General features: G+C 40.5%; 1 protein-coding gene across 4 annotated transcripts in view; it reads left to right on the top strand.

Moving 5' to 3' along the window:
• Nucleotides 1-8,136: 8,136 nt before the first annotated feature.
• The window catches only part of pvrl2l (PVR cell adhesion molecule related 2 like), a 267,337-nt gene continuing 263,026 nt past the window's right edge, over nt 8,137-12,447 (top strand). Inside the window, exon 1 of one of the 4 annotated variants that reach the window (XM_063898903.1) lies at nt 8,137-8,569. In XM_063898903.1, coding sequence (XP_063754973.1) covers nt 8,482-8,569 — 88 coding nt within the window. In that variant the 5' untranslated portion in view covers nt 8,137-8,481. The remainder of the gene's footprint in view (nt 8,570-12,447) is intronic. The other 3 variants (XM_063898906.1, XM_063898905.1, XM_063898904.1) reach the window with 3 other exon arrangements.

The raw sequence follows: 12,447 nt of genomic DNA, 5'->3' as shown, positions 1-12,447 counted from the left end.
ATCAATTTTATCCCTGGCAGTGTGATGAACAGTTTGGGGAAATGAATTGGCAGAACATATCATTTATCAGTTAACTGAGTAAATAGATAAATCCCCAATCCAGAACAACAACCATTTGGATTTGGACTTATTTCAGAATATATTTTGTGTCTTTCTCTACAACCTTAATGCCAAATTGCTTATTTTTGTTTGTTCCTTAATGGGACTCATTTGTGCCTTTTTAAAGACATCATTTCACACCAGATTGACTATTGAGAGGTCCAAGTCTTCTGCTCATCTCAAGCGTCCCTCAGATTAGCTCGATATATTGACATGCTTTGTTGTACCGTAACACCAGCCTTACACATGGCAATTAGGCCTTTTTTTTTGCCAGTGTCTCTAAAATAGTAATCTATTCTTCTGAAAGAGAGAGAGAGAAGTCCTTTTAAGTGTGATGGCCTCCATCGACCCAGCTCCTGTAACCTCTCCCCCTCCCTCATAGCCTGGGTCACCTCAGTGGGGACTCCTAACCGTGATTGACAGCCACCTCTTGCCCCCTGTTCCACTGTGTTTAGAGACTGAAAGATTATCTACTTCGTGGCAGCCCCCCCTGCTCTGTTTTCAAAAGAACCATACCCTTACCCCCCACCATCACCTTCTATTCCACTATAAAAACATACCAATCTTTATCCACACAAATCAAACATACCAGCTGTGTGAGGGCGCAGGCACGTGTGTACGCATGGTGCGCGTGAGCGGGCAAGCTGTTGTTGGCTTACAGCTTCAAGAATGAGGCGAGGATAAGAGAGCAAAGGGAGTGCTCCATATAAAATTCATGGGCTGGTTGTGGAGAAAATAATAAGGGAGAGAGCTCTCAGAGACCTGCTTCCAGCTCCTCTAATGCAGCTAAACAGCTCAGTGCAAAAAAATGTGTGTGAATATGGAGAGTGTGTTAGTGCTACTGCTGGTTCCTATGGATTCAACAGTGGATCTGAGGTACACTGAAGTAAATAACTCAGTACGTAGGTGTTCTGGGCCAGCCGGGCTGTCGTTGAGTTGATTTATTTCTCTCTCTGAGATGACAGAGGGAGGGACGGAGATGCAAGAGGGATGGAGGGGCAGATCAAAACATGGGGAAGATTGGAGGTTGGAGAGGTGATTGAAGAGCCAAGGCCAGAGGGACGGCCCAGTCCAATCTGTATACAAGGCAGAAGCATGAATATAGAGAGATAGATGAGCAGGTGATTTGTGTGTTTGTGGTGGGTAGGAAGCAACTTGGTAAACTGAACATCTACAGCAGAGGGACAGCTGACTTAAAAGCACTCACACCTGCAATCAGACCTTAATTTAGCAGTTCATTACAACATGATCAGATCATTCACCTGCTCAAGACCTATAAGCAATAACTTATGACGCAGAAGTTAGCGTGACATCGTTGATTTCTAGTGTTTCTTTGACCAGCAGTTTCAAACTATTTGTGGCTTTAGCAATCACTGATCAAACACATTGTTCACTTGTGACCCTCCTGCCTCCTGTTCAACCAAAAAATGAAAATCCTTTCGAAGATTGTTTCATTTAGACCTCGAGAGGTAATACTGCCCGAGCTTTAGGAAGAAACAATGATTGAGGAACGTCAGTAAAGTTGTGTTGCAGAAATAAATAATATATTTTCTTCGTTTCTATGCTTTTTTTTGCAACTTTGGGAGGGTCCCAGCCACCAAGTTGGGATCAACTGGTTTAAACTAATGCAGCGACCCGGGAGCGAGGAAGCACGAAGTGGCACATCATGAATTATTGAGAGCTTTTTCTAAGACTGCTGGAGATTTAAAGGAAATTGTAAAAATAAAATGAAATGTTCCTGTGAAGTTATGTTTAAATATCCAGTCGAGGTTGATTCTCTGCATCAACGTGGATCAATTCCTCCACATTTACAGTGGGCTACTTGGCGTATGAATTAATATCAAGTGATTCTGATTCTGTTCACAGCATAATTACAGCAGGAGGAATTAATTTACTCAGTTTCCTCCACACGGCCAAACAGGCCTGGAGCCAGGGCTGACTCATTATTTATGTCACACAAATTCTCCTCAAATTGCATTTATGTGCCCTTTTTTCGTGCCATTGCCAAAAGAGATTATCTGCCGGCGGTATGATGGTTTCAAATATAAAGTGTTCTAAAAGGTTGAGCACAAGCATCTATATTAATAATGTAATGAAATTCATGTAAAAGCTGCCCTCTGAGATGCTCTGAGTGTCTGACTAAGACCACCTGTTGAAAATTGGAATGGTGAAAAGAATGTCAGCCACTGGGAAAATCTTAATAGGTTACATTAAAAGCCTGGAATATTGGATACTGCAAAACATAAGCAATATTCATTTTTAAATCAAATAAGTAATGCAATATGAATTTGTGCCTTAAACTAATATTCTGTTGGATTACAAATGAAAAAAATAATGTCCAAAGGCAACAAGAAACACTAAAGATGCAACCATTGGTATATGAGATATTGATATTCAATAAACAGCAGTATGTCATGTTTCGACAGCTGGTGCATAACAAGACGGGTCAGGCTCTGAATGATAATGTTATTTTCTTCTTTGTCCCTTCTACAGTATGATATTTATTTTGACTTCACCTCACTGTCAGAATATTTAAGGTCTTAGTATGACAGCTATAAGAACTGTCCAGGAAACTTAAAAAAAAAAAAAAAATCTACTTATCTGTTGCTGAATTGAGTCATTAGAACAAGTTCACTTCACCCTGAGAGGGATGTGTTTGCTCAAAATATCAAACCAATCAATCCAATATTTGATTATGTGTTTCAGTCCAGACCAAAGTTGTCGACCGAAAGCAGAAAAGTTTTCCTTTTCTAACTTCTAATTGAGTATGTCAGGAATAGTGAGACATCGTTATACTGCCACAAGAAAGTGAGAAAGGTGTCACATCCTACATTATGGTTTCATCCCCTTTAACCATGCAGATGATCTACATTCAAGTTGCGTTGAGATAAATCATTCCTAATCCATATGGTGGCGGATGAGAAACCCCTTATTGGAGTTGATTTGGGAAGCACTGTGTTTGTTGTCTGAACATAAGGAGTTGCTGCAATGATTGCATACTTTGTTCCATCTGTTCTTTTGCTGAGATAAACCTTGAATTACATCAAAGTAATTTTGGTTACAGATGAAGAACAGACATTCAGGAATGTACTTGTGTGTGTCAGTGCAGAGGCAGTTACTTCCAGCAGTCAACAGATGGCAGGATGTAGCTGAATCATTTGTATGCAACAGCATGCCAATACACACACACACACACACACACACACACACACACACACACACACACACACACACACACACACACACACACACACACACACACACACACACACACACACACACACACACACACACACACACACACACACACACACACACACACACACACACACACACACACAAACACACACAGCAGGGGACTGCAGAATACATTGTGAACCTTCAGAGGACAGAAGGTTTCCCTGCTCTTCTGTGATTAATGGGCTGATTGAGGCTAGAGCCAAACGGGTGGGCCAGTTTACAGCACGCTAATGAGGTGATAATGGAGAGATGGGCGGCCGGGTCCGCCACACAGCAAAATGGCGAAGGCATCATGGGAAAGGTTTTTGGAGGCAAGCAAGCTTTCCGAGTGCGGTCGTGTTTCAATTGCCAGTGAAACGAATAGTAAAGGTTGGAGTGAGTTCTGGGTTGCTTTCTTTCATTTTCCACGCCAAAATAGACGGTTGTTTGGTTGGCCTCAAAGAAAACAATCATGGTACTTGAGCAGTGAGAGTATTACGCTGTAAATGTTAGATGTGCAAGAGGCAGGTGGTTATTTAGACTAGGAGATGAAAAGATGTTTTGACTGCGACAGTGATTGCTGGGTTTGGAATAAGAGGGATCGTCGTCCTGCTTGAGCTGGAGGGGAAGACGCACAGTCACCGTAAACTGCAGTGAAGGATCTTTTATCATGTTGATATTTCAGATGTACTCATTTGAGCATGACTTATTGAATGTCTGATGCAGAATCTGTCTGCACTAGTGTTTGAGAGTATATCAGAGAAAGATGTGTCTTTTATTTTCACAACATTGTGTCTCAAATGTACAATTTGCGTCAAAGCATCTGCCGAGTCAACGTAAAGGGTCAGCTCCCCCACATCCCAATAAAGCATATTCAAATCATCTGTTTACATTTGTCCAGGTTTTTTCATATTTCTGTGAATTACTAGGTCCTTGGCTATGAAAAGACACATGCAGTGTGTTCACACGCATGTTAGGGTTACAGCCGGCTTTAGTCAGTAAATGGATTCCATAAACGAGACACATGTTTTCTGCAATTGAGGTCAGGGATTAGAGAAACCTAATTTTTCCCGCGAGAACACTGATTTCATGGCTCTGTATACGTGTAACTAGGTCTCCAATTGGCTTGAAAGCATGTGCCTGACAAAACACCTCGATGTTCAACGTAAGAGGCAGACTCAGTCACTAACATTAACACCCAAGATGACTGGTGTCAAAACTTGAGTTTGATCGCAAAAATCTTAAGGATTATAACTGGGAACATTTGCTGGGAATCCAGCCCTCTCTAAATTAATATTGAATGCATAATGTAATGACTGTAGAGTTATGATACCAACGACCTCAAGTTCTGTTCCCCAAAAGCCTTGCTTTCACGATGCATTTTTTGTTTGCCATCAGCTGGCATTTTCCCTTTGACAGTAAAAGCCCACTGCTCACCAGGTAAGTTTTTTGCTAAAAGGCACAAAAAAAAAAGCTTTCAACATGACAAAATAGAAGCTATCCCTATATAGCAGAACTACTACAAGAATTTAAACTTTGGAGAATCTACTATGCAAAGAGCCCCGTTAACAGAGTTGTTAAAGGGGTATGGTGTTCTTGGTTGTTTCTAGCTTTGTACAGTTACATTTGCCAGATTGCTATAGTAGCCGTATTGCTAACAACTTATGAATAAGGGGATCTGCTTGTGTGAATCGAAAGTCAGAAAAAGTCTTCTCACGGTCTCTATTTTGCAGTTTTTTGTACTAATATTGTAGTTTTGTGGAAAACAAAAAGCATTTAGGCCGTGGCACAGACTAGTATACATGGTGGTTTGTATGGTGGCCAAAGGGTGCAAACTCGCTTTAAAAGACAAAAACATTTGATGCGCTTCAGCTTCAGAAACGATACAAATATAAAATCACAAATGATTGTGTTTTAGCATGTGTGCTTTTACACTTGCAATGTTTCTCCCAATGGAAATGTTCGATACAGTTTGCACCTCTCTGTCATAAAACAACAACAATTCTACAGAATTATTGACACGTTACTGTGTGCGTGGACAGAATAACTGAAATATTTTGTCCTATAGATAGCATTTAGCATTGTACGGTGATGGTGTTATGACTCACGTAGTTAATTGAGCCTCGCCTTTGTGTTTGATGTGAACAAAGTCATTTCTCAGTCAATCTATCTTTGTTACTCATTCCAACAGTAACTGCTGTCGACTTCAATGACGCTCTCTTATCATGCTAAACAGACGGAGAACGTCCTCTCTGTGTAGAACAGTGGCTCTGTTTATTTCTTTCCAACATATCCATATTTGAAACATTTCTGTCTTTAGTTTATGTGAAGGGGACAACAAAGTAAATGACAGCATCCATCTAGGGAGACTTAAACCCCCCACCCCCTCCAATCCCCTGCCCCTGAAGGCTTTTATTGTGTGCTACAAAGCCACATTTATGGGTGCAATTTCTTGTGTGCTAGTCTCTTGTACTTTTTTGTTTGGGTGTAATAGATAAAATACATCATCTCACAGGTAAGCCGGGATGTGGATTAGAATATATTTCAAACATACACAAATGTAGGTTGTTTTCACAGCTTTTGAATGTTGTTGTACTGTATTAGTGCATTTGATAACACCCAAGCAAATGTACTTACAGAAAATAAGTTGTTTATGCAAAAAATAACCCTTAAAATACCATTAGCTTCAACTGATTTGAACAGGTTTCCAACAATGTTCCATTCAACATTTCCAAAAACAATAGCAGAGATATTGATTTTAGAAAAGGTGTTAAATTGGGGTTAGCACTACTTTATACTTCTGACTGCTTTCATTACTGTTGACTTCATTTATTGTTTCTTGCGTTTTTTATGAGGATTCCATTTTCTTGTAATATCAAATCCTTGTGAAGGTTACACTCATAAACTCATAATATAAAACTCAACATCTACCATGTTATAGTGTTATTTACTGGTGTTCAGAATTTCTACCAACACTTACAACTGTTAACTTTTAGTCAGTTATCCTATTTTTAGTGGGCTGGTTGTCTTTTTTCCAACCGCAGAAAGGGTATCATTCTTTGAAATGCCTCTCAAGGTTTCCTCCGTTTTTCCCTAATGAGCTAAGTGTCTCTTAAGGAATCCTTTTCTTGTTTTCTTAGAAAGCTTGGTCTGGGGAACCATTGATGTTGTTATGAGCATGTGGATCCCACTGAGACAATGAACCCTAAGAACAGGGTTCCATTTCTTCTTACAATATACAATATATTCATTTATAAGTTTCTGTGCTGTCATATTCACTGCATTTATTATTAAGTTGATTGACATAAATCAATAATCACTTTGAAAAAGATGAAAGGTTTCAGTTACTACTTGCTGTCACAGCATTTCTCTGATTCTCATAAATAATATAAAGATGTTCTTTGCTGGATTTCTTGATAACCCATGATTCCATCATGTAGCAGTATAGTTCTGACTAAGTGGTTAATGGTTATTCAATACCAATGGTAGTCAGTGCTGGAAGCAATATTCAGTTCTTTTACTAAAGTAAGCAATATGACACAATTTGTAAAAACACTTAATTCAGGGTAAAGGTTCTGTGTTCAAAGTAAATATTACTAGCAAAATGAAGACAGAAAGATGGTCCCAGAGTGTTGCCGTTGTGATGATTATGCATCATAATATTTGATTAGTAATTTTATCGCACTGCTTACATGAGCAGCAGTGCGATATTTAATGTAGTTGGTGGAGGAAGCAATACTTGCAGGGTAGCTTCATCTGTGCCATTGCCTCTGCAGCATTATATTTTAAGTGGTAAAATACATTTACTCAAGTACTTAAATCCAAATCAATGTATTTTACCTGACTAATGTAGTTGCAGGTAGTTGCAATAAGCATACAAAGCCTCACATTTGCAACAGTAAAGTGATGAACACATACATCTATCCATACATTTATTATATTATTCCGAAATCTGGATATACTTTGCATAATGTTTACTTTTACTTTTGGTACTTCAAGTACATTGTGATGCTTATACTGTACTGTGCTGTACTTCTTTTTGTACTTATTATTACCTGTACTTAAGTATGTCTTTTAAAAGACTATTTCTATTGACATTTCCAGTTTTACCTTATTAAAAAATATGGGTTCTTCCTACACAACTGTTACTCATTATGATGGGAGTAAACTACAAAATCGCCAATATCCCAAATTAAGGATCAAAAGTTTAATTGTCATGTGTGTATAATAGGTGTATCTTTGGAAATGAAAACCCAGTTTCCTGCAATAATACAATAAACATAAACCGAAGACATAAAACAATAAAAAAGTGCAAGAAGAAACAGAGATATAAAGCAAACAGTGCAAGAGAATGGTGCAAGTGACAAATGAGTAAAAATACATTGATTTGTAGTAGTGGACTATAAAGTAGCATCAAATGGAAACAGAGAGAGAATATGATAGGATATAAAAAGGTAGAAATATCTACACATTTTACTTCAGTAAATGTACTTATTTACATTCCACCACTAGTATTATACTATTCAATTATTCCCAGGATAAAAAAATATATAGTTTGAACATATTTCTCATTGATCACACACACACACAGTGATATATTTTTATTGGAATGAACACACACACACACACACACACACACACACACACACACACACACACACACACACACACACACACACACACACACACACACACACACACACACACATCCAGGTCCAGAGTCGGGCTCAGTGTTACGGCTGGAGTCCTCTTGGTGACGCTCTGCTGACATCACTCTGATATTCCCCACTCAGCTCTCTGCAGTACACACACGGAGCTCCAGTCACTCTCACACTCTCCGTCCACACTTTCTTTCCACATCGCTCCTCCCGCGGTGGCTGAGAGCGGCACCATCACACACAGAGCAGCTGCGGGCTACCTGTGCGCACTGCGGCCGGCCCCTTCTTCCTGTCAGGTTCCCATTCAGAGGAAGACAGAAACTCAAACACGAGAGGACATTCTTACAGGGACAGGGGAAAGAGAAGCTGCAACTTGGCTGCTTCCAAATCAGGCGTTTTGAACTGAACTCGGAAGTTTCTCGGCTGATCGGAGACGGAATAATTCGGAGCCCGGCTGCCCCACACAGCGCTGTTGTGGATATTTACGTCCACCTTGTGTAGAAGAATGGCGAGAGATTACCCAGCACGCTGCCCGGTCTCTCCGGTGAGAAACACTTTGCTGATGGCGGCATCGATCCTCCTCGCAGTTCAAGGTAAGACAAACCCCCCCGCGAGCTGTGTTTGAGTCACCCCTCCGGTGTCCCTCCTGTCCCCGCACTGTGCACCCTGAGAGACGGGCAGCACTTCCAGGAGCGCCGCTGGATGTATCCGCCTCCACTTTCCTTTGCAGCTGTTTTAGTGGACTGCGTGACCGTGTTGTAAAAGTTTATTGTCGAAACACACTGCCGGAATCTGAGTGTGGAGTTTCAGTACGCCATGATACGCGAGGTGTGGCTCCGCCTGTGTTTTTTTGTCCTAATTCCTCGCAGCTTCAGACGGCAGGTGACTGTTCGGGAACCTAATCCCCTCTGAGCCTCTACAAACCCTTGCAACACGACCGACCTGTAATCTGTGTTTACCTGTTGGAAAGTGTTGCAGGGGAATGGGGCGCACTCACAACCCCATGTCTGATTACTAACCATTAGAATAATGGAAGAAATGGGTCCTCATTGTACAGAGCAACAGGGTGGCGATGGGAGAAAATGAGAAATGCTCGGCTTCTGCTCGTCAGGTGGCCCTTCAACAATATGTGTTGAGAGCCCTTAATGAGTATCCACTTCAGCAACCATATAATAAAAGGAAGATTTGATGGAAAAACAGCTGTGAAATCAAAATGTCAGTGATTCATCTATGTATCTACAGTATTTACATAAAGACTGCATATGAAGATAAACTGTAACAAAGGACACATTTATACAGCCTTATCCACATCTAATGAACAGTAAGTAGTAACAATATTAAATGCAGTGACATTTTATATACACTAACAATTAACATCAACATTAAGAAAGATTAGGTATTAGAGGATGTGCTTGAGACATTTAAAGTTGTCTGCTGATGCACGTTGATGCAGCTTTAGCTGATAGCCTCGACCTGATGTAAACTTACTGTCAACTAAGTGATGCAAGAGCAATGCAAAACACTGTATGAATATTATATTGCGTTAAGAGATAAAAATCTAACACTCATGCCAGAAAATGTATTTCGAGCAACAGAACAAATGTACACAACAAACTCTAGGCCTGTTGTGATTTTAAAAAAAGTTTTAAAAGTTTCAGTACTATTGATAATCAATAAATCACCATAGTTACCATAAATAAGCTACTTTGAACTCACTAATGTAGGATATATTGTACAATAAACAACAATCAATTAACCTTCTAATGATTGCCATAGCAACACTTTATGCCCTAATAAGATTTTTTTTTCGAGATAACAATAACCGCAAGCAACTAGCATCACTAAAATGCACTGCTGAGGAACACAGACATGCTCACATTCCCAACAGAAACAATTTTCTAACCTTTTTTGTTCCCAAACTGGGGCCAGCTACAACATTTATAACAGCTGGCAGTCAGGCAATAGTGATGGGCATTAAGAATCTGTGAACCTGCTCTGTCAGCATGAATCTGTCAGCCTGTTGTTTTTCACCTGGGTGTAACTGGAATTTTCTGTCAGAGCTGTCCCGAAATTTCCAACCAAGGAGCAAGAAGACGGATCATTATGGACCTGGGAGATGTTTTGTGTCGTGCGTTGACACGCCTTGGGAGACTTGCCTCTGAGATCAAAGCAAACGGAGGGCAAGGTATTTCAAGGCCTAGAGCTGCGGTGCGCCTGCTTTGAATTTTGCTGAAGCGTCTGCTGCATAATATGTGACAATACAAACTGTGATTCTGATTAAGTGTACAAGGCAAGGGGAAGATTGAACCCTGATAGGAATTAGCTTTTTAATTCTTTCTCTTTGGGCATTGTTGAATTGAAGTGATAGACAGCCCTGTGCTGTAAGCCATGCAGCGCAGGTTTGGCTGGTGTGAGGATGACAGATTCTTAGCTGAGACTCTGCTGCATCAAGCTTGTATTGTAAAAAAGCTGTCAGATTGTCATGACAGTATCTTCACAGGTTACGAATTAATTTGAACTTGCAAACAACACAACTGTCTTCTCGGTGGAAAAACTTTGACGAGAACAATCCAGCTGCTAGGCCATTGTTACTGACTCTGAATGCAAAAGTATAAGCAATATATTTTTTTTATGATCCCAGCATACAAAACAATTTTTTTGAAGGGACAGTTCTTGGCTGGGTTCAGATGGATGATCTCAGATGTATTTTTTAGATGACGCCGGGGGGAAAAAAGAGCATTCTGAAAAATGGGGTCAACAGTGAAACTTTAACCAGGAAGTTTCAAGAACAATGTTAACCTTCAGTAAAACAGGCAAAGTAGAGTCGAGAGGATATCATTCCACAGCAATGATAATTAAGTCACTTCAGGTGTCCCCCCCTCTTCACCTCCCCCCTGCACTCGTCTCTACAGGCCCGATTCTGTGCAGAAATGTCAATGATGATGAGTCTCCTCGACGGCTCGGTGTAGACGAAGGGCTGATTAGCTTATCACATGGAGAGCAGGCAGCCGATGAGTATCGCCCTCAGAGCGGTGCAGCGTGATTATGGAGAGCTCTTATTAATGACTCATCATTGAACCATGATTCTGTTTGTTGTTTGCATATTTATATAGCTAGTGCTGTAGCAGCGGTATGGATCCATGTTTTATAGCATTTGTGAAGCAGTGCAGGTGAAGTTTGTGGTGAAAAATCCTTGGATGAAATCATCGGCCTGCTTAAGTTTGAGCATGAAACTCTTAACAACCACCTGCTTTAGAAGTAATACATATACACTGGTGTATCATTTATGGCTTTTTAAATAGGAAACCCTGTGTGTCTTATTGTACTGCTGTAGTTACATAGCTTACACAACAACATTTGAGTTCAAGAGATTCATCTGTAAGAGAAGCCAGGGAAGGCAGTTGTTTGCTTTTGAGGCAAGAATTGTTTTCTCTTGGCATAATGTTTTGGTTGATTAATAACTGGAAAAGCCTGAAGGCTTAACAAAAACCTCCCATTATTTTGAAAGCAAGGGGCAGTTTGAAAAGCACATTGTCATCTCTTTTCTATTTCAAAAACAGATTTTCTTTTCACTTTGCATAAATCTGATATTAACCCGGCGGAGTCACATGAACCTCAGGTTGTAAATGATTCGGAGCCTTCACTATCTTTTAAAAAAGAGTCTGCGGCACAGAGGTCCCAGCCTCATAGTGGCTGAAGGCAGAAAGGCTAAATGTCAAGGAGTTAGTCTCAGGAGAGGAGCTCTTGTGTGTGGAGAGGGTGGAGGGAGGGGTTGTCATTGTTGCCTTGAGAGGTATCACCGCTTGGTGTAAATGTCAATGACTGTGTTAAGCAGCTGGGTGAGATATGTTATAGAATATATCTTTGTTTTGGTTGTGGGATTGATTATAAGGAGCTTTGCAATCTGTATTTGTGAGATGTGTCTAGAGCGCTTTAAAGACGTGTAATAAATGTCACTGGCAAGCAGTTTACGATAAACAGGACTGTAATCAGATAAGAAAAACAAGCCCACAATTAGTCATCCATGCTGAATGATGATGATGACTTTTTAATGAAATCTTGATTAAGCCTCTTAATCTAAACCCACCATATTAAGAAACCAAACCGCTGTCATCGAGGACCTGAAGTGACCTGCAGTTTCAGGCGCGTTGGCCCCTGTCCTAAATGTCAATGGCGCTTCCTGGTGAGGCATGGGGTGATAATCATCCCCTCAAGAACGGTTGATGCTCATTGAGAGCTTATTAATGACTCACACCAGCGCCACGAGCACGGTAATGCCAGGAACTGTTAGTGTTTGGGCCAATTTATTTGTCTGGGATTCTCACCTCGAAAAGCACAGTATAAAGTCCTGCTAATTTCCCCATTAATTACAGCCTTCTCACGGATTATTGGACAGACGCATACAGGGTGTTGCGTCACATTGTTTGCTGCGATCTGTTTTTCTCTTCCGCCTCTGGTTTTATTGATCAAG

This window comes from Eleginops maclovinus, chromosome 13, assembly GCF_036324505.1.
Source record: "Eleginops maclovinus isolate JMC-PN-2008 ecotype Puerto Natales chromosome 13, JC_Emac_rtc_rv5, whole genome shotgun sequence".
Taxonomy (NCBI): Eukaryota; Metazoa; Chordata; class Actinopteri; order Perciformes; family Eleginopidae; genus Eleginops; species Eleginops maclovinus.
The sequence above is the reverse complement of the archived record's forward strand: the minus strand, read 5'-3'. Positions and strand labels throughout refer to the sequence as shown.